General features: G+C 39.0%; 1 protein-coding gene across 1 annotated transcript; it reads left to right on the plus strand.

Moving 5' to 3' along the window:
- The first annotated feature begins 1,654 nt into the window (after positions 1–1,654).
- Positions 1,655–21,169, plus strand: cygb2 (cytoglobin 2). Its single transcript, XM_034898110.1, has 3 exons — positions 1,655–2,389; positions 14,533–14,764; positions 16,791–21,169. The coding sequence occupies exons 1-3, from the start codon at positions 2,199–2,201 to the stop codon at positions 16,953–16,955; spliced, it is 588 nt and encodes a 195-aa protein (XP_034754001.1). The 5' UTR covers positions 1,655–2,198; the 3' UTR covers positions 16,956–21,169.
- The last annotated feature ends 2,980 nt before the right edge of the window (positions 21,170–24,149 follow it).

The following is a 24,149-nucleotide window of genomic DNA, read 5'->3' on the forward strand; positions in this document are numbered from 1 at the left end:
AAGCAATGGAATATTGTAATTATGTAGCAGCCAGTGCACTGACAGTAATGCAATTCTGATGCCTTTCCTCTGCCTCCCTTGTCCTTAGCTTTCTCTTTACCCGAAAAACTGTCCGCTGCAATGTCAAGAGAGTTTGTGGAGAAGCAGAACCTGCTCACAGAAATCTATATTTCTGAGCTTGTGGTCTCTGACCATTGCAGCTGCACCTCTTCAGCACAAGTAGCTATAATTTCCCTTTCCCCCATATTTAAATATGTTTTTTTGGCATGGCATATAAATAGATGTAGGTTGTCATTGCATATAAAGGAATATAGTGGATAGTTAAAAAGAATAAGAAAGCAATGGAAATTATATTATGAAGCAGTTGTAAAAGTGAAGATTAAAAAAGAGCTGATGTATTTTGGGTATCCATTTTTTTAATGTTCCTAATATGTCCCTGCAGTTTGATTATGGAAATATTGTCATGTCAGAAGCTCCATGTGTGGTCATTTTAGACATTACACATATTTCATTAAAGACAGTTTCATGTCTGTCCACAGTCATCTGTCTGTAGTATGCCCCTAATGATCGGATTTGCCCTGCACTGTTTCTGTTTAGCTAAACAAAGAAGGACGTTTTTCATAATCTAGCAGTGTCACAAAACATTGATAAGATGTTTTTATTAATTTATGTAACCCTTTTGTACAAGGCAGGTTGGCTGAGTACACATGCGCTTTAATGTCAGCAAGCTGTTAACAGTTTAGTAGATCAACAGAAATAGAAAGAACAGAAACAGTAAAAAAAACCTGAAAAACTGTCAAAAAGACAAGGTGCAGGCTCAGTCAATCAAATCACAGGCCGGTAGAGATTAAGTTTGTTCTTGATCAGAGAAGAGGTTGGATTTTTATTTTCATTTATGAGACTGCTGGCAGCGGCAGTCTGGTCTCCAGTTCTGGTTCAGGGCTCCTGGAGCATTAAACCAGTCACTGGTGCGTGGTAAATAATATGGAGTGCCAGAGCACCAAATATGAGATAGAAAGCTGTGATGAGTGTTGGTATATCACCTGTAGTGAACCTGAAGGCAGACCGGTAAATGAAATCTAGGCTTCAGAGAGGAGGCGGCAGCATGTCGATATTTGACATTATCCAGAACTGAGAGGAAAACTGGTGCAACAATCTCATTTTTACAAGTCAGAGTGAAGCTGCTTCTGTTTCTGACAATAGCCCAAGCATCTGTCACAGTTTTTGGCAACAAGATTTGCTAAAATATATTTACATTTCATATCAAGCCAGACTTCCAAGAGATTTAGATTCTGTGACTCTTCGATCGTGGAGAAATGATTGTCATCTATAGGTGACATTATTAAAAATATTTACGTCCAATTCTCTACACATGACACATGCAGAGGAAAAATATTTCTATGATAAAATAACATGTTCTTTATAGCCTACATCTATTTTGATGTTGATACGTGTCTCCTAAACAGACAGAGAAATAGACAAACGCATTCTTACGGATGTGTGTCAGACATGTGCAGAAACAATTGTTGTGTAGCCTACTTGGGGAGTTGTTGTCAGAGACCCGCGCTCTCTCTGTCTCCCCCTCTTTATCTCTCGATTTCTCCACGCCTCTCTCTCTCTCTCTCTCTCTCTCTCTCTGTTTTCCTCCCCACTCTGCTCTCATTCCATCAGGTCCTCAAAACACACAACACACTCCGAACGGCTCATCTCCTCCACCAGAGCGAGAGGATCAGAGAGAGGGAGGTTGACGGGAGAACAACAGCATCACTGACAAGCATCTCCCTCACTGTGGGAGAGAGGGAGAAACAGATAGAGAGGTGGGGAGAGGAGAAGTGGAAAAAAAAGTGAGGAGAAAAGAAAGGAGAACATAGCGAACCAGTGAGGGAAATAAGTTTTCAGTTGGAATAAGGACAAGCCAGGCAGAGTTTGGACTGTGAGAGCTTGTTGGTGGCAGCAGGGAGCTTTATTTGCCCTTTTCCTTTTTTTTCGGTTGTGAGCGCCAGTTGCCGCTTCTTCTCCTCCCTCCCCTCCTGCCCCCTGCTTCTCTTCTTCCATCTTTCCCCTCGTCTTCTCATCCCGACTCTCCTCTCCCAGCTCCCGCCGTGGGGTCGCAGCTCTCAATCTCCCTCCCCCCTTCCCTTGCTCCCTACCTCCCCCGGGTGCTGCTGGGAGCCTCCGGGCTGCTGCGCCGCAGGAGGATGTCTCGCAGGGAGTCTCCGCCGCCGTCCTCTCCACCTCCAGCTCCGCAGCTGCTGGGGGTGCGGAGAGAAGAGGAGGATCGTCCGGAGCGTGCAGAGCCGCTGTCCGACACCGAGAGGGAGATCATCCAGGACACGTGGGGGCACGTCTACAAGAACTGTGAGGACGTGGGGGTGTCTGTGCTCATAAGGTGAGTGTCGTCTAGAAGGGAAAGCCGGGGATTTTTTTGTCACTGTTAAAAACTCAAGATACGTCTCAGTGTGTGTCTAAACTTTCAAACAATATATTCTGTACTTTACAGTTTAAAATGCTTATGTTTAAGGCAGTGAAACCTTATATTAATTCTCTGTGATCAATTAAAGGTCTCATGGTATGAAAATGTCACGTAATTATTTTTTTTAACATTAATATGCGTTCCCCCAGGCTGAATATGGTCACCCAGTGGCTAGAAAAGGTGATAGCTGTAATCCAAGTCCTGGGTATCCTGATCTGTCTTTGAGAAAATGAAAGCTCAGATGGGCCGATCTTGACTCTTGCCTACCCAGAGAATTTGGCCCACCCATGAGAGAGAGACATCGTTGCTTTCAAACCAACAAACTGGCAGTTGGTCAAGGCCACACCCCCAACCTCCACCTTGCCCCTCCCCCTCAAAACCTACCTCTGCCTTTACCCCGCTACAGTTGAGCAGCTAATGAGAGAGCTAACTGCTAACAGAGAACGCTGCGTCAGAGAACTCAAAGTGTCAAAAACCTTTAACCATCCAGGTCATCCTTAATAATAAGTAGTACTTAGGAAGTTAAGTAATGGGATCTCTCTCTCTCTCTCTCTCTCTCTTAATTTGTCTTCTGTCCCTGGCATTCAGTTTGTATTTACATCAAACAAATAATAGGGGACACATTCAATTCAATTCTATTCAATTTTATTTATTGTACCAAATCATAACAAAAGTTATCTTGAGACACTTTACAGATGGAGTACTAGACCACACTCTATAATTTACAAAGCCCAAACAATTCTAATTCCCCCGAAGGCAAGCAATTAGCGCGACAGTGGTAAGGAAAAACTCCCTTTTAGGATGAAACCTCGGACAGACCCAGGCTCTTGGTAGGCGGTGTCTGACGGTGCCAGTTGGGGGTGTGATGCAAAGTGGCAATAATAGTAACAATGAAGATAATGGAACAGTGACTACAAATGGTAGTCATAGTAGTCCATGTCATAGCAGGGCACTGCAGGGCGTTACAAGGTGGATGTTGCGGGATGCAACAGAGTCCAGCAAGACACTGCAGGGCATTGCAGGGCATTGCAGAGCGTAGCAGGGTGTAGCCGGGAGTGCAGCACCACGGCGACAGCTGCAACCAAGATCTTGTTGCCATCCTTATCCAAGGAAATATGCTGGGCAAAAAGAAAACATAAGGACTCCGGGGAGTAAACTTCCCAGAACTAGGTGTGAAGGCACACAACATTCTCCTAAAATGTAATTATAAAAACTTTGATAAAAAAGATTACTTTAGAAAATAAAACACATCTTTAAAATTTCAAAGTCATTTCTTATTGTATGCTGAGAAACTATGCTTTTGAGAGCTTTTTGCTTTAAAAAACATTTACAACATTAAAGGCTCACCTGATTGGTTATGAAAAGTACTCATCATCACTGCTGATGTCAATGAGAATGACCTTGCATAAGGTAGTCTGACTCAACAGAGACAGCCTGACATCCGAACAAGTCTCTCAAAAGCTGGATGTTCCTCCTCTTTTGCTTTCTCTGCTACTGTATCTTGGGCTTAGCACCACCCAGGACGGCTGTTAATTGGTTTAAAGAAATACAAACAAGTAAGAGATAGTCTGAAAATCTGAATAGTGCATCAAACGTATTGATATTGGCTTTGATATTATAATATCAAATCTCAGGGAAAATTTTAGATTTACAAATTCTAATTGAATTGAATTTTGTCCCAGTTTTCTTTAATCCTTTTGTAGAGGTTGCAACAGTTTACATTGTGTCGCACAATTATAACATCTTTTCTTGTGTAAAGTGAAATCTGCTGAAATCTGACGGGAAATCAGCACTGTATACTAAAGGTTATCGTGGTGTTTGGGTGGGTGTTGGTTTGCTGAGTTTCTTTATTATTTGGTACTGTAGCTTCTGAATGCCCTTCTGTACAAGTAGAGCTAACGTGCATCAGACTTTAACTGAGCTTTGCACTACATCTTGAGGCAATAATTCTTTTATGTTACAAGGTTTAGAGTTTTTTTGTTTAATGACACAATAATTAAGCACATAAAGGCGCGTGCGCATGCTTGCACACACACACAGACACACACAAACACGCACACAGTGAAAGACAAAATCAAGATATACTTGATAATCCACTTCTTAGTATCAGAAGACACCCAATGTTTTTTCATTTCATTCAATTCTTGCAGTTTATGCCTAAAAAAATGTTATCTATGGATATACTGTAAGCTTTTAACCTTGTTCTCATATTACGCACAGCTCTTGCTAAATCAGGGTTATTGTCTTCTTAAGATGTCAAAACATAACCATAAATTTAAAATCAAACATTTTCTAATTAGCCTAATCTTCAACAGGCAGTAATTATCTGTGAAGCTTCACCGTAGAGTGTTGCAGACCAATTCAGTGTAGCATGGCTTGACTGTGTTTTTCCTGATTCTTTTCATGTCATTTTTTGTATATCAAACCAGAAAGACCTGATTTGTTTGAATGTCCCCATAACTGTCTCAGTGTTACACTAAGAAAGCCCTGAAGGGCTTGTTAGAATGGACAGCGAGTCGTAGCCAAGGAGACTGATGTGAGTGAGACAAACTGATTTTCGGTTTGGGGTGACTAGAATCCCTGAAGGAGAGAGTGAAAAGGGGAAGAGAGCATCTTTTCTTTAGATATGTGTGTGTGTGTGTGTGTGTGTCTTGTGTTCTTATCTGTGCATGACAGCAACAAGCTTTGACACTTAAATGTCTTCCTCCATGCCACACTGATTGTATTTGTCTTCTGTCACTTTTTACATTTCTTGAATACCTTTTGTTACCTAATTTTCTATATTTTCTAGTCCCTTGATGAAGCTTTGATGGCTTTATTCCTACCTTCAAATATCAGTTGGTGGTGATGACCAACAAATTCAATTATGCTACCAAATCTATTACATACCGGAAATTTGTTTTGCTGACTCTGGTCTAGATACATATATATTGACAACTTTTTGAGCTTCTCATAGTCAAAGAACAACACAACACAAATAATAACTTGATAAGTTGGCATAATTCTCTGTCGATCTACTAATCAAGTCAACTGATTGTTTCAGCACTTTACATTTTAATTATTTTATCTGTTTGATGCACAAGGAGTGTGATTATCAACAGTTGGCTGGCAGTTTGTTTGTCAGTTACCTAACATAACCTGAGGGGGACTCTAGGTCAAAATCTTGAACAATGGGGATCTTCTTTTTGAGATCAGTACACAGTGTCCCACATGTAATCACTGATTTACATTTTCGTGTCAATCCATGTACCTGGATGCATCGAGGGAATAGACAATGACAATAGCCTGAATTCATCTCACCAATGCGTACAAATGCAATTGCATCAAAGAGTGAGAGCACCCCAGGCGTTCAGCAGAACAGTACATATGGCATCTTTGTAAATACAATTAAACACTGCATACTCATACTTACATACTGCATACTTTGACTTAAATAGTACTGTTGTACTGACGATACTAATGGTAGGATTCAAACATACTTTTACCAAACAGATGATAACTTAGTGTCAAATTGAAACAGACTTTTGAGGCCATCTCACTTAATTAATTTAAAGTATTTAATGCTGTATTTGTAACAGATCACTGGAGTAGGACAAACAAACAAGATTGGTGTACTCGGCTTAGTTCACTTGGAACCCCAAAACGAGGTGGTTGCAAAAAAAGCACCAGGTACTGTATTTGTCAATTTTTCAATGGGAAACCAAAATAGAGCAAGTCCAGATGAGTTGAGCCATGTAATTGAAATGCGGCATTATAGGGCTTTCACACACAAGTATGTGGAAGACCATTATTTCCGATATAGAGAGAAGTTGCACGTACCAAAGTAATGCACACTGCTCTGGTTTCAGACTTTAACCAAATTCAAGTTGTACCTCAAATGTGTTGCAAAAGTACGGAGCCCTGGAGGTGACATGGAGGGGAAAAAAATAACATATAAACAATGTACTGGGGACAAACACTTTTGCAAGATCTGACTTTGTATTGCGATATCTCCAGTTTCATTTGCAATATCTCCAGTTTCATTTGCAAGATCTTGACTAATCCAACAAACAACATGGCTAACCTAGCTAGCTAGTAGCGCTTAAGCTAGTATCTAGCTAACTAGTAGCACGACATGATCACATCTTCTTGGTTGTCTACATACATCCATTGTTTATTTTGATAAGCATTACTAATTGATTAAGGCCAATTGAAGTTTTTACTGAACATTGTTGTTAACTGTAATCAGATCATGATACTAGCTATACTGCTACTAGCTACCTAGGTTAGCTGAATATTGTAATTGTTAACATATTCCACGTTCATTACAATGTAACATTATAGTTAGTTGCTTTAAAGGTCATCAATATTTGAAAACAGTAACTTAATATGCTGCTATCAAGTAGTCTATTTAAACTATTTAAAATTCATAATAAAAGGCCCTCTTCTTCTTGCTTCCCTCTTCATGATGTAATTCTAAATAACAAACAAAAAAAACACTCAAACAAACGGCCAACTTTGCGCTAACAATGTGCTTTGTATGAAAACCCTGTTAAGCAGGAAGCTTTATTTAACGTAAGAAAGTCAGATACATCAACAGAAACATATATATACAATACAAAAAGCACAACCTATTGATACAACAAATAGAGAAAGACTAGTTTAGACTAGACTAAAAAAACTAGAATAAAAGTCTACAGCCATGCTGTCAGGGCTTTGAGTAAAATGCTAACAATATTAGGCCTACTTGTGAGCATAGAATTAGCTAGCTCACCTAGTGGCACTTTTCTTATTATTACAAGTTAGATCAAGCTCTGGGGATCCTAAAAGTCTATACCACATTTAGGGAAATCCAGTAGCTCCACAAGATATGTCACTCAAAACCCAAACATGTCAACCTGCTGGTGGCACTAGAGGAAAAGACAGGGGCTCATCAAAGTCATCAATTGGATTTTTTGTCTGGCGAACAAGAATGATTGTACAATCTATCCAACAGTTGTCAAGACATTTCAGTTAATACAGTAGGTCTACTGAAATCAGGAACATGTCATTTTTATTTTTGTCGATAATTAAGCCGGTAGTATGGAGTCATGAAGTTTGCCTTGAAAAAGATGTCCTTGACTGGCTCAAGGTGGTTCATGGTAATCTAAAGAATTAGAAAAAGCCTTACACTGTAATCAAAATGTGATTAACAAGCCCCACTAATGGTGCTGCGTTGGCTTTGATGACTTCATTTAAATGCAGAAACAGGTGCAAGAATGTGTTCAGAGCTCTCCAAAGTACTAAACACCAGCACTGCTCTCACAAAGGGACAACATGTCTCCCACCGTGCCTCTAGAGACAGGAACAGAAACAGGCAATGGTCAAAATCCAAATTGCAAGTAACCATATCCAAACAGTCGAGCAGAAGGAGAAAGCCAAAACAGGGAATCCAAAAAAACAGGAACACAAGGAATAGGCGACAGGGGAACACTCAAAAGCTGACACAATGAAACAGAAGATCTCGCACTGGGGTAAGGGGACTGAACTTACATACACCGGTGTGTCAATGAGTTACAGGTGCAACACATTAGGCCGGGGACAGACGGGACAATCTACAACAGGAAGTAAAACAAGACAACACAAGGGAGAACAGAGAACTTTCAAAATAAAAATAAATAAAAAACATCCACAGAATAGGGCAAACAGACCAGGGAGGTTGGAGGGGGTCCAGAGGAAAGACAAATAAATGTCAACCCTGGAAAGGCGAAGGCAGGACAAAGAACTGTGACAACACAGGCAAAGGCGGGGCATCAGGAGCTGCTGCCAGTGGCGAAGGCAGAACCTCTCTGGAGGCTGAGCAGGACAGCTAAAGCAGAGCCCCTCTGGCTGAAGACAGGCGATGGGTCCACTGAGGCAGGATCCGTCAACAAGGTAATAGGAACATTAACTGGCAACAAAACAACAGGTTCAAGAGTCGGCCAGCCCCTGACAGGACACAGGTTGCAGGACTTGGCCGGGTATCCAACTGAACACTGGGAACAGGAGTCACTGGGACGCTGGGCACCGGCAAAGTCTCTGGGGCACAGGACAACGACACAGACTTTGAAGAGCTGGGTTCCAGCACAGTCTTTGGGAGGCCAGTCAACAAATACTCTGGGAGGCTGGTCAGTTGAAGCTTTGGAAGACTGGTCAGCTGAAGCTCTGGAAAGCTGCAAAGCACAGGCTTATGGCTAGCAGCCATAAGCCTGTGATTCTAACCCTTCCCGCGCTCACAGAGAGATGGACCCACAATGCAGTAGTAATGAAGTTCAGTGGTTTTATTAGCAAGCAAATAATGCAAGAAACAGTGCCCAATAATCACCAGGCAAACAGGCAATGGTCAAAATCCAACTTACAGGTAACAATATCCCAAAATTCAGGCAGAAGGATAAAGTCCAAAAACAGGCAATGGTCAAAACACAGGGAATCTGGAACACAAGAAATACAGGGAAACGCTCAAAAGCTGACACAATGGAACTGAAGACCTTGCACTGGGGTTAGGGGACTGAACTTAAATACTCAAGACAGGGGAGCCAATGAGACACAGGTGCGACACATTAGGGCGGGGACAGGTAATCACACAGGCGGGAAAATCTACAACAGGAAGTAAAACAAGACAACATAAGGGAGAACAGAGAACTTTTAAAATAAAACAGGAAACAGAAAACATGAAATGTGACACTTCAGGCTTGATTGGTTTTGTCTACATATGAAAAAAGTGAAGTAAGTCACAGTTGGAATTTTTGCAGTGTTATTATAATGTCAGCAATAAGAATTTAGATTTTGGTTTTGGATATTATGTAAATGATAATAAATTGCCTCATATGAAAAATATAGTTTAAAATGGTTAAGGTCTGATTAGGTTTGGCTAATAAAAAAACACTAAATTTAAAGATTGTGGTTACCGTTAAAAAAACTATTGGACCACTTGACCACAGCCAAGAGTCTTTCAATTCTTGTTTGAGGAATCTTCACCCATTCTTTGAATCCATTTTTCCTTCTACTCGTGAAATGTTCGACTGTTTGATTCTAATGACTGTTCAATGAAGACCATATTTATATAAGTATCTCTTTATAGTGGAATCGTGTATCACAAATCCAGTGTCTGCCAGGTTTTTCTGGATGGATCGTGCAAATGTGGGTTTTGACTTGCTTTTCTCAAAATCCTGCAAGCTGTTCTGTCTGATAATTTTCTTGGTCTTCCAGATCTTGCTTTAACTTCCACTGTGTTTAACTGTTTCTGATGACTGCCATTTCTTAATTGCATTCCAAACAAAGGATATTGGCATCAGAAAACGCTTTGCTATCTACTTATAGCCTTCTCCTGCTCAGTTTTCTTGACAACTGCTTAGAAGATCCCATGGTGCTGATTATTGGGGCAAGGTCAGATGAGTCTGGTGATTTAAAACCTGAAGATTGACATCACCTGGTCTTACCAGACGATGATTGAGAACAATCCATGTCAGGTCTCAGCTTTCCAAAGAGGGCAATGCATGCTATAAACTCTTCAGGGTGCCTAAACTTTTGAGATGCCATTTTTTGTTTTCTGTTATTTTGAAAGTGTAAATGAAGGAAATAAAACATTACTTTTTGTGACATATTATACAGATGTCTAATCTGTCATTTGAGGCCTTTTGGAGATTTTTCCATTTTTTCTTGGCTTCTTTATGCACATTAATACAAATTTTTATCTGTGGTGCCCAACATTTTTTGTTTTACAGTACACAAATAAACTTTTCTCTGCTGTATGGTGGACAAACTGTAATAAAGACTTTGTTTCAAAATTAGCTTAAACCTAGTTTGGCATTTCTCTACTGACATTTTTGTCATGCTCACATATACACAGATACAGATGTAACTCTAATAAGCTAAAATTGGCCGATTTTAATTCTATCTTTAAGTAAATTGATCTATATCGGAAGATGGTGTTTAGGTCTCTGGTCTACTGCAGGAAACTGATGTTCTACACACCCATCCATAACCCCATCTGTCCAACCTCCGCTCTCTTGCGTTCAGCCTCACTACATAAAGGGTGCAATACTTACCGTGTTGACACTGAACAGTGGCACTGGACGTAAATCACTATGTTCTCTTCCAGAAACCAAACCCCAAATAAGTCAGTGCAATCCTTTATACTGGGTGATTTTTAGAGAACATACTTTCTAGAATATTTGTAAACTTTTCAAATCTTGAATTCCGAGGGTCATGGGATCCACTTTAAAGGATGATAAGGACTTTCAGATGCTGAAACACCAGATCATAAGTAGGTTTCCTGTGCCTGTGCAAATATTATTTTAATGTACTGTAAAACCATGCCTTAGCTACAAGGGATTAAACATTTTTCCTTCCAACATAAAAAGACAGGCACAGACAAATAATTATTTTTTTCCTTCAAAGAAAACAACAGAGCAGTACTGTTTTCTTAAAGCGCAGCAGTTAACTATGTTTGAGCATAACAAGAGCTACTAGACAGTTTGTATTATTCCGGTCACCAAAGAAAAGAGTGTGTACATATCGTGACAGCTGGTAGAGCCAAGCTAGCAGTGCTACGGGCAAGCCAAGCCTTTGTAGGTCTAGCATGACATAGGATCTGGGGGATGTAGTGTAGCAAGGCTGCCGAGGGCCAATCTCCAACTGGGAAGTAACTGTACGAGCAATTATAGGCAGCTGGAGCACTGACAAGATTTAAAGTGGGTCAGAGCAGAACTGTGTGTGTGTGTGTGTGTGTGTGTGTGTGCATGCATGCCTGCGTGCGTGCTTAATGCTTAATTATTGTGTCATTAAACCCAAAAAATCTCTAAACGTGGTACCAAAAAAGTAATTATTGCCTCAACACAGATTTACAGGCTGAAAATCTGTGTTTCACTTTAATTGTCTGTAAATATTGACAGTAGCTGCCAAATTTCTTACGTACGCCTTTAGCTAAGCTTGTGGAGACTTATTGCTTTGGCATACTTTCTTTCCTCCCTCTTACTGAGCTGCTGTGACCACACAGTCGGTTGTGATGAAATCTGTCAAACCCCTGAATCCCCAGCAGACAATTTACATTTCCTTTGTTTATCTCTCCTCTTACATCTACTAGGGTGGTTTAAGAATGGAATTCACTACATCTGCACTTAAAAAAAACTGGTTGTTCATACTGGGAAGAACTCAAACGCAATCCAGACACATCAGAGATTAGTGTCATTTTCTCTCACATCACAAGTTTTTAATTGGGAATTTTAAAAAGCTCTGAGGTGAAGGTTGGTAAAGACTAGTTATTTTGTCTGTTAGACAACAGCTGAAACTGTTTCCCAGGTTTGTGAGAGAATCTTAAGATAGGTTAGCTTCAACACTTTTTTATAACCAATAATATATGAGCGTTCACTTTAAGCCACAGTAGCGTGGCTATGGCAGTGTCAGTCTGTTGTTTGGTTAGTTTACCACTTTTGTCCCAACTGAAATGCATGGACAATTGAATGAATGAATTCTAATGACTTTGATGATCCTCTGACTTTTCATCTAGCAACTTAATCAGTTCAAAATGTCACTTTGTCCAGTACTTGGTGGTTTTAGACCTGCAAAACAAAGGGTATTCCCATCAGCCTCAGCTGTACTAAGTGTTTTGTTTGTTAACTAAGTAGCAAATTAGCATGCTAAAACGCTTAACTAAAACAGTGATATGGTCATTATTATTTTTTATTATATCTGTGTCACGTGGGTTTTGCAATGCCTCACCTATCTAGGAGACTAGCAGGGGGTCCTTAGTATATTGATTCCTATGGGAGAATGAAAGTGAAAAAAGAATATTGCTGATTATATAGTCCCATAGTCACTAAAGTAAATGTTGGACCCATTTTCTCCCAAACATTCTGACACCAAAATGACAATTTCCAGAGGGACAAATCAGAAAAAAAGCTTACTTTGTAATAGACCTGTTGCTATCTCAGCAAAAAAACTCTTGCAAGATCAGGTCAACTAACAGTTTTTATCTGCTTAATGCTGTGCCTTCACTAGGTGTCTTTCGGGTTAATCCACTGTCATAAACAGCACCAGACATGCTCGATAATTAAAATTAAACACCACTCTACAGCACACCTGCATCCAATTACACTCAATCTTAACTACGATCAGGGCCTCATCAGCTACACGGCACTGTAAAATATTCTGCAAGACACTACTGTCACACTGATGGTGCAGATGTGGAATGCACACTTACAAACATGAACAATTTTGTGTGTGTGTGTGTATGTGTGTGTGTGTGTGTGTATGTGTGTGTGTAAATCACGTTTTAGTCAAAAACCTAATGAAGGAAATCACAATTAATTGATTAGAAGTTATGGCTATGGCATCTGTGCAATTTAAAGCCCTTGGGATATTGTTTACAGACTGAGGGTCATGTTTTGATAATGAGTGTTATACAATTGGAAATATAATGACTTCACAGCCTCAGGCCATTTGTTTCTTGGGTAAATTCTTTTTGTTCAAGCATGAGTCCCCACTTTGGTCAAATCTTGCGATGCATGCATGCATAGTTTTTATAATGATACATTTCCACTGGCTTTATTATGGGCTTCTGATAGGATTTGTCGCAGTTAAGTTGAATATATGTCCTGTTGGGTTTATTACCAACAACAACTCAAGAATGAATAGTAACAACAGTGTTAAACAAATATCTTTCTAGCTTGTGTAACGTGCTTGGGATCTTTATTCTTCACTTTCTTTCCAAACTGTATTTAGGATTGTAGAAATTGTATTTTTTATTAGATTTTGTGTAAAATTCCTTCAAAGTTACAATGCAGAACCAGAAAATTATACACAGCAGAAGCATTTTCCCTGGGCTCATTTCTAATTCCTCCTCTCATTTCCCTTAGCCTTTGTTTAGGACGAACCAGAGAAGAAAAAAGCAAACAAAACAATAAAGAAAATGAGAAACCTTGACCATAATTTGAGTTATGCTAGATTTGTGGCATAATGGCCTCATTAGAAGGAGGAGTGTTTTGTTTGATGGCCTTAGTTCAGGTATCAGCATCCAACTTTCGCTAAAATAGACTGTAGCTGCAGTTTAGATTCTCTGCTCAACCCGACCCTTTGCGAAACACAACAAGAATAAGAGTCTACATCTATGCTCACAGCATGAGACTAAACATAGGCACAGCATGCTGGGAGCAAAATGCTAATACAGCTAAGTTTAGTGTGTTATTTTGCTATCATTTGCTATTTAGCATTGAACACAGACAAAAGTACACAGCTGGGGCTGATTGGAATTGCACAGGAACAAACACAATTTTGACCATACGGTGGCACTAGATTTAAATTGTTAAAAAAAGTATGTGATTCTTTTTACCTGTCATTTTCGGGAGTATGACACAATAGATACAGCCACTGGGGAAGTGCCGGCTGTGTCTGTGCGTCATTATGTACCATCATCACAGGCCCTCTTGTAACACTGTCTGTTGGTCCAATTGATTCACACCTTGAATTTGTTGTTATTTGTGAATGGCAGCAATTTGAGTCCATGAGAGTGATACTTTTAAATCCCAACTTTGATTTAAAAGTAGAGTAGTATTGTACATGTATAATTCTGCCAAACTGGGTTTTCTCCCAAAAACATTGACCGTCTTTTGGCACTTCTGTTGTTACTGGCTGTTGTTCCTCAACAGCCTGTTCTCCTCCTACTTCACTGGTGGTATTTACAGAAAACATCAAAAGACAAGTATTGCTATTAATTTTTATTACAAATGCCTGGCAGAGTTCTAACATGGCGTGGCACTGTTCAAGTACATCAGACTGTAAGGTGACTGACACAAATTGGATGCTAACATGCATTTCTTGTACAGCACTTCCATCACCTTGATTTTAGAGCAAGCAAAGTAAAGAATATTTGTTTGTTCCACACTGCCAGTTGTGGGTTTAGCATGACAAAGATGGAGTAACTGTTGGTTATTAATATGAAGAATTTCAATGGCAATCTGTTTCTACAACATTTACAATTGAAAAAAAATGTTCAGTAAAGAGCACAAGGGTTTTACATGAGGTTTGGATGTAAAAAGTGATCGGAAATGTATTTGCCTTCTTAGGTTCTTTGTCAACTTCCCATCAGCCAAACAGTACTTCAGCCAGTTCCAGGACATGGAGGATCCAGAGGAGATGGAGCGAAGCAGCCAACTTCGGCACCATGCATGCAGGGTGATGAATGCCATCAATACTGTGGTGGAGAACCTCCATGACCCAGACAAGGTGTCGTCAGTGCTGGCCCTGGTGGGAAAGGCCCATGCTATCAAACACAAGGTGGAACCCATGTACTTCAAGGTAACTTTAAGCAGTCAACCATTGTTACCAGAACTGTTGCTCTCTAGTGTTAAATACTTGATTGGTGTGTCCATCAAACAAAATAATCTCTGAAAAGTCTCCTGAAAGATTGTCAGGTGCTTAATGGTCATAAGTGGTTTCTTTCTTCAACAGTTCCTTGAAATGTCAAAGCATCACATTAGCACCCTAGAGAAGTTTTCTCATTACCAATCTAATAGCACAGTGGATTCTTTTGCCTATTTAAATGTAATCACCAATTTAAAATCGTGTTCCTTTAATAGGTTTTGTTGAAAAATCCGGTCTTTAATTTAGACCATATGGTTGGTTGCATAATTTTCAATGTGAAACTGAATGATTTTTAAATATGATTCCATCTTCATCTGAAGAGGGGAAGCATATGCTTTCATTCTTTAAGTCTTTTTAATGTCGTCTGCCTGTGGTTCATACAAGCAGCTGTGAAAAGGACATATTACCACCATTTAAGCATTCATCCACTGGCTTCCGATGCATTTCAAAATTGTGTTGATCGCTTTGGGAATAAACCATTAAAACAATTAGTCCCACTGTGTATTCCCTATACCCTTAACCTCATATGTACAAGGTTGAACCTCTTAGGTTATTATGTAATATTTTTGTGGTGATCTATGAGGTTATAGATATTGAAAACGTATATAGCTCAAGAATATAGCTCAATCTTGTCATCATATGACATCAATAAAGACTGCCCCATCTTCTGAACATGTAAATTATTGAGCTTTAAGATTATTTGTTGGAAATAGTACATACAAGGTCAACAATGCAAGGTCCAACTTAAATACAGCATCATTTGCACAGCTTTCAATCACATCCCATGGGCTTATTGCTTGGTGTTGCTCAGTTGTAATGGAGATTGTTTAATTTTTTTGAATATTGGTGACATGTTAACAAGCATAGACAGTCAAAGAAATGGACCAACATATCTTGTTGTTCTGGACGGAGACCCGTGAAGGAAAATAGAAGCACTTTTTCGGTGATGGCTAGGCACAATGTGCAGCCTCCAACTGAGCTTGACAACGTAGATGTGACGTGGGCAACCTGTCTAAAAGTTGTAAGTCTTCTGGTAGCTGTGCCAAGAGAAATCTCAATAATTTTCGTTCAGCAGAGACGGAGAACGTAGGTATACATACGTAAAAAATGCACAGAGTCTTAAAACGCTTCAGATGTTAAGTTAATCTCTGTTAAAGTGGCGCCAAAATGAATGGCAGTCAATGGTATGCTAACTGCAGGTGATGGCTTCGTAGCATTAAAATGGCGCCGTGCGAGCTACGCTTAGAGAGGAGAGAATTACTCCCTTGATAACAAGTGATCGTGCAGGAGAAGGTTAAGATCCCCACCACTTGTCACATAACAGAAATTCCATCTTGAGGTCACATGATGACTAAGTCAGGTTTTCCACCTAAAGTTCCCAGGGATTTTAGTCACAGGAACTACTTTTCAAGGATCTCAAAGGCATAAAATAATGCACCTATAACTTAATGTAAGCCGTAGTCCCTGCAGTCAACACGTGATGACTTCCTAAAGCTTGTGTTGAGAATTTATTTCTTTTCCAAAATACAATTTATTCTTTTCCAGTTTGTAACTTTTTCATTACCGGAACACAGTGAGAATTAAGGTGGTTCTATATACGCCCAGTTCTGCCTCAAATGCCACTACTCAGCTATCACATTAAATCCACATTTTTATCTCCCCACTTTACACCATTTCACTTCTTATCTGAGTTGTCCTTTTTCTCTACTTTGTCATTTCCATTCCCTTTGTATTGCCTGTCCACCCACTGCTTTCATGCTTTACTGTTACCATTTTCAATTCTGACCTACCTTGCCCACTTTTCTGTCAGAGCAAATTGGATTCTTTAATTCCACCGCTCTGTTCTCACTTTACATTACTCTCTCTTCCTTCCACCTGCCATTTTCATATTCCCACTTTTACAATTTTTCTTTTTCTCCCCATGTTCATTAAGTTTCCTTTTCACCCTTCTTCCTCCCAGATTCTGAGCAGCGTGATGCTGGAGGTGTTAGCTGAAGATTTCCCAGAATTCTTCACAGCAGAGGTGCAGATGGTGTGGACCAAACTGATGGGGGCGGTGTACTGGCATGTGACAGGGGCCTACACAGAGGTGGGTTGGCTCCAGGTCTCCAGCTCAGCAGTGTGAAGAATTTGGAAGAAGAGGTGGTATAAGAGTTTCAATTGCAAAAGTTCTGTGAGGATGGTTTCACAGACATGGATACGATTATTGTGCTAATCCATGCAACTTTATTTTTGTGACATTTTGGGTGCTAAGCCTCCATTACTGTAGTGTTTCTACATCGCACTTCCCAGAGATCACTTTGGCACCAAACAATGTAGCCAGACCACATTTTTCTTCTAGTTTTAACCAGTGGTACTTTGGTCTGTGTTTTTAGCCACGGAAGCTATCACTGCTCACTACACAGTTCTTCCACTGTTTATTCCAAACTACTGTTCCTGCCAAAAGCACACCACACATCATTGATTAACAATTTATCCTTTGCTAAGCCCTGTCGCCCTTGGTTACTGTCACTAGGCCTGTCAAGCTTTCCAATGCATTTTACAATGATAAGGAAGTAAGATTTTACCATTTGGAATTCTTGGTCAATTTTTGAAGCAGTGGTTCCTTGATTTCAGACAGAGGAAGGCTTCTCCTTTTCAGCTCAACCCTGTCGTTCTGGCCACCAGTAATAACAACTGTTGCTAGCAGATTAGATCAATCAATGTTAGCAACTGTTAGTTTTTTTCCTGTTTCCAACCAACTTGCTTTAACAAAAACCTTGTAAAAGGGTTTAAATATGTACTTGAAGGCTTCCTAACAGCTACATCATATTATGCTAAAAAGCTAAAGCTACATGTCCCACACAGCATCTTTACCTTGAAACATGTACAACACATTGAATCAAAGAACTAGTATTGTTTTTGTTTTGTGGCATAGCTATATAAAGTAGTTCTAACATTATGGTACTATGGGATAAAGAAAAATGTCAAGAAAAATACTGTAATACTGTGTTATAGTACTGTTAGTTTTAGCTGACATTTGCAGTGTAGGTTAGAGCAGAAAAACACACTATTTATATAATGCACTCTTTAACTTTTGGTGTTTTTGATTGAAAAAAACAGCACCCTCCAAACTCTCGAATACCATATATTGCTCTCAATGCAGCTTGATGCACATTGCTTTGGCCTGTAAAAAAAATCCAAAACTCGACAGGCCTGCTGTGTGTAGTTACAGATAAGCTGACATTATGTTGGACAGTGACTGTTCAAGGGAGGGAGTTTTAGTGAACAGACAGCTGTGGATGGCAGATACATTTATTTAGGCTATACAAAAATGTTGCAGCTTATTATTTTAAAGTTCACTTTTGTGGAAACGTGCAGTGAAAGAAGCATCTTCCGGCTAAGCTGCACATATGAATAGGCCTACACCTCATGATATTTGAAAAAGAGATTAGGAAATGTTTAGAAAAGAAGGGATATTTAAGCTCTAAGAGGGGGGCAGTTAGATGTTGACGCTATTGGACTATGGAGCTGCTGACTGTTAATAGATTATCTTTGTGTCCTATTAAAGTATATCCTCATGTTTAGAGGACCTGTGTCCCTTTCTCTCTCTATTGATTCATTGCGTGCTCTTAATGTCTTGTTTAACTTTACAGAGGTGTTGTTTGTGTAAGTGTACAGTGGGCAAGTGTGCATACTCTTCTGCCTTTGTTTACAACTCATTGACATGTTGGTCTGTTGACGTGTTAAAGTGGGCTTTATTTTCTTTGGTAAAAGTCTTGGACTAGCAACAGTGCTTTCCTTTTTTCACTTTCATTACACACAAACATTGTGAAAGTGAGATGGAAAATATCAGCAGGTGGACACAATCAGCAACCAGACATGTACACACTCACACACAGGCATGCTAATATTTACAGGACTTTCAGTTAGTTTACATCTTCATCAGAGAGACATGAGGCATTAAATGCTCCATTAAGGGCTTTAGAAAATCACTCTGGATATCTATGGAAAACATGTCAGCTTTAGAAGTGCCATCCTTAGATCTCTGACCAATCTAACACAAGAAATTGTGTCCAAAGGCATCTAAATACAGATAATGCATCATGGGAATTGTACTGCTTTTGCTATAACACAATGGATGCTTTCCTTATATTTGACCAGGGGAATAGTGGAAGGCTCACAGTTTCTCACTAAACTCACATACAGACATATTCTGTTATCCGCCGCTCCTTAAACATGTTTTATACTGTCAAACTAAATTTCTTTACCTTAGATTGTCACTGGATCTTCAGTAATCAGAATCTTTGGACTGCATACAATCCAGTTGCTGTCACCATCTGCGAGTCTCGCTGGTCAAGTCCCAAATATACACTGCAAATCGGTTTAGGATGGACATTTGATCCAATCTTCAGTTTGCATCTGCTCCAGTGACGTCCTGTATCTCCTAGCTGCCCCCCTGGCATTGGCATCTGGCAATAATGAGGAAGTAATGAGTCTCCTCTCCTTCTCATTTGGTCATTCATCTACTGTTACTTCCCATTGCCTCCATTAGGACAGCGTCAATGAGAACAAAAACAATTATGACTGGACAGATAGTCTTAAAACCTGTACACCATGTCAGCCATTCACAACAATGTTTCATAAAAAGGCCTTTTATTCACTTCAAACATTTACATTAAAAATGACTTCCTGAAGCTATTAATTACACATCATGCCTTGCCTTAGACCAGTAGTTTCCTCGCTGCTGCTCCCATACTCCCCTTTGGAAGCTGTTCAATCACTGCTTCCTGTGTAAATTGATTGAATTTCATAAACCAGGACGAACATAAGGTTAACTTACAAAAACAAAAGAAGCCAATTACCTCAATTTTATTGAAGTATAATTAAAAACAAACTGCATGTTTCTGATTAGATTCTGTCATGCAAATGAAAAGGCAAGTTAAACCCAAGTCTCTCCTTCTGTATTAACATATAAATTGTATGGGACAACTTTTGAAGAAAGAATTCCATTATCTCAATTTAATATCTTGTTATCTTGATATAACAGTTTTTTGTGATCAAATTTCTATTATTATTATTATTATTTTTATATATATTTAGAAATTATAAACAGTGACAAACATTTACAAACAATACACTGAGACAAGCAACGCATCCCATCCCAAACAAAGAGAGGAAAGACGAGAGGGAAGGAGACAAAACAACAACATGCAGAAACAGACACATACACAGACAGACACAAGACAAGGGACACAAAAACCTGTAGCACAAGGCTGCAGCCCGTTATCTTTATATAAAAGTTGTGTTTGCTTGAGATAAGGAGATAATTAACCCGCCATTAAAAATCCTGAGATAACAAGATAATTAACTGGGACTATAACTGTATTTGCTGGATGGGATCATGATAACAGGATTTAAACAGTAGTTACAACCACAGCCAGTCTTGGCTTCAGTATCTGTAAAAACTGGCCATTTAAATTTGACATGCATTTACTAAGAGATACTATTAAACAAGTTCCTTCTCCAATTGAACTGGAGAGTTTAAAGCCAATAAAAGGATAAAAATACACACAGGACTTAAACATACCACAAAGTAAACTCTTTCCACTTTGGCTAAAATGGCTCTGAAGGCAGTAAACCTGTTGTCAGTCATAAATGCTTCGTTTCAGAATACACACCCGTCCTCTTCTCTGCTCGACTTCTCACGTCAGCATCCCTCAAGGTTTAGGAGTATTTTTGTTAGTCAGAGTTTCCCGGACATCTTGTTTATTAAACACTGTGTGGTGTTGAACACATCTGCAAACACACACGATGGAGGTACTGTTGCTTTTGCTAAGCTGCAGGTTTTGCGTCCCTCTATGCAGGATGTTTCTTGTCACACCATAAACATACACACACACACACACACACACACACACACACACACACACACATACACACACATGGTCTTGCATTTAAATGGTGAGTTGGGCATGTCCTCGCATGCCAAGTATAATACAGCATTACTTACTAATCAAATTTAGTTTTTAGGAGAAAAGTAGACAAACTTTACTCAGTAATTATTTTCAATGTTCAAACTCTTTCAGCAAATAAGGGCATCACAACATATGGAACGCTGTGTATTTGTTGTGACATGTGTCTGTCCATCAGTTGAAAAGTTAGGACTTTATATTTTTCTAAATATATCTATGAGAGGAATTATGTGTATTTGAATAATGTATATGAATATTTCATTGTATACTGCGTTGGTGGGAGAGAGTGCTGTGACTTTGTATTGTTATGAGCATGTTTGCACAGCCTACCACAACTTGTACCTTTGCAGACCTGGTGAAAATGAATCATGACCATCAATAAAATATACTTAAATTTGTCTCTGACTGAGTTTTTTTAAAGAACACATCAGATTTGAGTTTGTTGTTCTTGTAGACAAACATGCTTTCTGGAGAATTACAAAGGTCAAGGGTACACATCTCCCTTGGATCAGCCCCAAACTTATTAGTCTGTTTAGGCAGAGTGACAAAACATGGTCAACATGCCTTCAGACGAGGGATGGTGCCGATTGGGAAATATAAAGGCAGTTGAGAAATTTGAGCAAGATAAAAACTTGTAATGCCAAATCAAACCACTATAGAGAATGTCTCACTGGGGATTTTAAAAATCCTAAGAAATTCTGGGAAAAAATCCAAACCATTATTAATACATCAGATTAATAAGAGTAAGAATAAGAGTGGCCAATATAACACTTCATGACTCTTAATCTACTGCCCAAGCTAATCAGCATTTCTCCTCCGTCAGTTCCACCTTACCTTACCTATCTCTCAACCTTGCTCTTATTTGACTGCACGTTTCTTTGGTAATACATCACCTTGCTGCAGTTCTTTTTCTTTTAGGACAATTTTACCAACTGAAGTTCAGAATGCCATTAATGATCTAAATGTAAATAAGAGGATTCTGGACTTGATAGAACAGAAAACAGTTTTATTAAACTAGCTTTCCATATTTGTATGTATCCACATCCTGATTTATTTAATCTTTCTTTGTCTACATGTGAGTTACCAGCAATCTTGAAATGTGCACCCAAGAGCAGAGCTTGTAAGCGTAAGGTTCCAGCAGATTGGAATAATTGATCTGCTGAAATAAGATCAATTTTACTACTTCTGTCTGCGCACTTTGAGATTAACTGCCATTGTTATTAATTGTGCAGTCAATCCTTATGTCTATACCTAATGTTTATGTTTGACTGTAGTTAGAAATTCACTTACACTCTACTGTTTACTTTTTTCATTATTATTGGCCATCTTGCCATTTGAGGGATTAAATGTATTAATGAACATATGCCTGTGTTGCTGTTGTAGTTTTTTTGTTTGTTTTTTGCTTTGTATATGTATGTTTTCATTTTGCTAATTGTATTTTTTTTTTTAACTCCTCTGTTGTTATGTAATGATTGTTTTTTAACACTTCATTTTAAGCTTCTTGTAAATTTTCACTACATCCAACCAATAAGTAAAAAATTACCTTATGTCAACATTCAGGCTAAAATCAATCAGAAAAATCACTGGTGAAATAATGAGTACATAAGTTACATAACTAGTCTATTCAAAGCTAATTGGCTGCTAGTCCATTCTCAAAACAAAATGTTCATCATCAACATCTGGAATTTTGTTTTGCATTTATATGCTAAATTTCACTCATGTTTTTATCCAGAGTGATTTGCTTTTACTTTTCTATTTTTACAAAATCAATTTTTATATTAAACCATTTTTTGGACATGTTTTTGGAAACTCTGTGGAACCTCTGGGGACCACGATAATGGTCATGGTTAAAACGAACAGCAGCCTGATGTGTAAAAGTCCAATGTTTTGATGACTGATTCTGTTCTTTTTTTGAGGGAGGACAGTCTCAGTTTAGTATATACATTAAGTTGGATATGAAAAACAATCAAATAAAACAGAAGATTTAATGAAGGCGAAAACATAAAGAACGGAAGTATAAAAATTACATTGCAGTGCGAGATATGAACACTATTAACAGAGGGAAGTGGCAAACAGTATAGTTTACATAGCGCTTTAGATCATAGCCCACAACAAACAGACTAATTCTTCCCAACTGACAAGGTCATTTTTTTGTGATAAACGTGCACAAATACATCACCTACAGATACATAAATGTATGTACAACGGAACAAGATGTGACGTTAAAATAGGTGGTAACAATCTGGGAACATAAAACATGTTTTATACTGTATCTATTTAAACCAACTATTCAATCAGTGTGGGGTACAGTATGACTTACTTGTGTATGGACGGAACAACGTGGGTTTACAAAAGATACAAATTTTACTGTACCTTGTGGGCCGTAATCTAAAGCGTTACCAAAGTTTTAACCCTGGATTTAAGAAAGCTGAGAGTATTGCAGACACTGCATGTGGTTCCCAAAAATGAATGCTGCTTCACCTGGGGGAAGGTCTGGAGGGTTCAGAACATAACAGCAGATCAGAAATGTATTTTGGCCCTGAACCATTACGTGCTTTATAAACCAGTCATATTTTAAGAGCAGTTCTTTGATACACATGAAGCCGGTGCAAAGATCTGAAAACTGGTGTGAAGTGTTCCACTTTGCTGTGTAAGAGAGGACTTAGGCATCAGAAACTAAGGAGAATGGATTACATTTCTATGTATTATTTTTCTCAATCTGTTTGTGCAGAGGAATCCAGGTTTTAAATGTGTTTTGTTTTGTTTTATCTCCTCAGCCAGAGGTGAACTTGACCCAGATAACCCAACATAGCTCATATCTCCTGCCTGCAGGTAGTCAGTGCAGATACTCTGCTTGGCAGTCCCACTGTTTCAGGAACAAGAGATAATTAAATGGAACGAGATGTAAATATTTTAATCAATGATTAATGGCTTTCTGTTCGCTGCTTGACGCTGCAGGCGAGACTCCAGCTAAGGCTCCAGTGGGAGGTTCATGCAGGGAGGAAAACTGTCATTTTTCAACTCCATACAAACATGTATTCAAGGCGTACATTGTATCATCAAAGACAACTTTATTACATCTGCTTTCTGAGTGCAGGCAATTTTTTATATTTTTGTCTTGCTTTCACAGGTTACTATAATGGTTGAGTTGCCTAAAGGATTCAATATAATATTCAGGAAAACAATTTGACTGCCTGGCTCGAGGAACAGGAATAGGTGAAGCAGGTAAACACCATGAGAGTCTGAAAATAGACATTCTCCAGTGACTGTCTCCATCATGCACAGCCTGTTCGACAGGACACTGACTTGTCACCATGGCGACACATTTTCCCAGTGCTAGATATTGTCATTTCCCAAGAGTGCAG

Source organism: Etheostoma cragini, chromosome 2 (assembly GCF_013103735.1).
Source record: "Etheostoma cragini isolate CJK2018 chromosome 2, CSU_Ecrag_1.0, whole genome shotgun sequence".
Lineage (NCBI taxonomy): Eukaryota > Metazoa > Chordata > Actinopteri > Perciformes > Percidae > Etheostoma > Etheostoma cragini.

Excerpts from the sequence above, each read along its gene's own strand:
- cygb2 (XM_034898110.1), top strand. The coding sequence starts at position 2,199 with ATGTCTCGCAGGGAGTCTCCGCCGCCGTCCTCTCCACCTCCAGCTCCG. Across the intron at positions 2,390-14,532 it reads GGGGTGTCTGTGCTCATAAG|GTTCTTTGTCAACTTCCCAT; the intron begins GTGAGTGTCGTC and ends TTGCCTTCTTAG. Across the intron at positions 14,765-16,790 it reads TGGAACCCATGTACTTCAAG|ATTCTGAGCAGCGTGATGCT; the intron begins GTAACTTTAAGC and ends TCTTCCTCCCAG.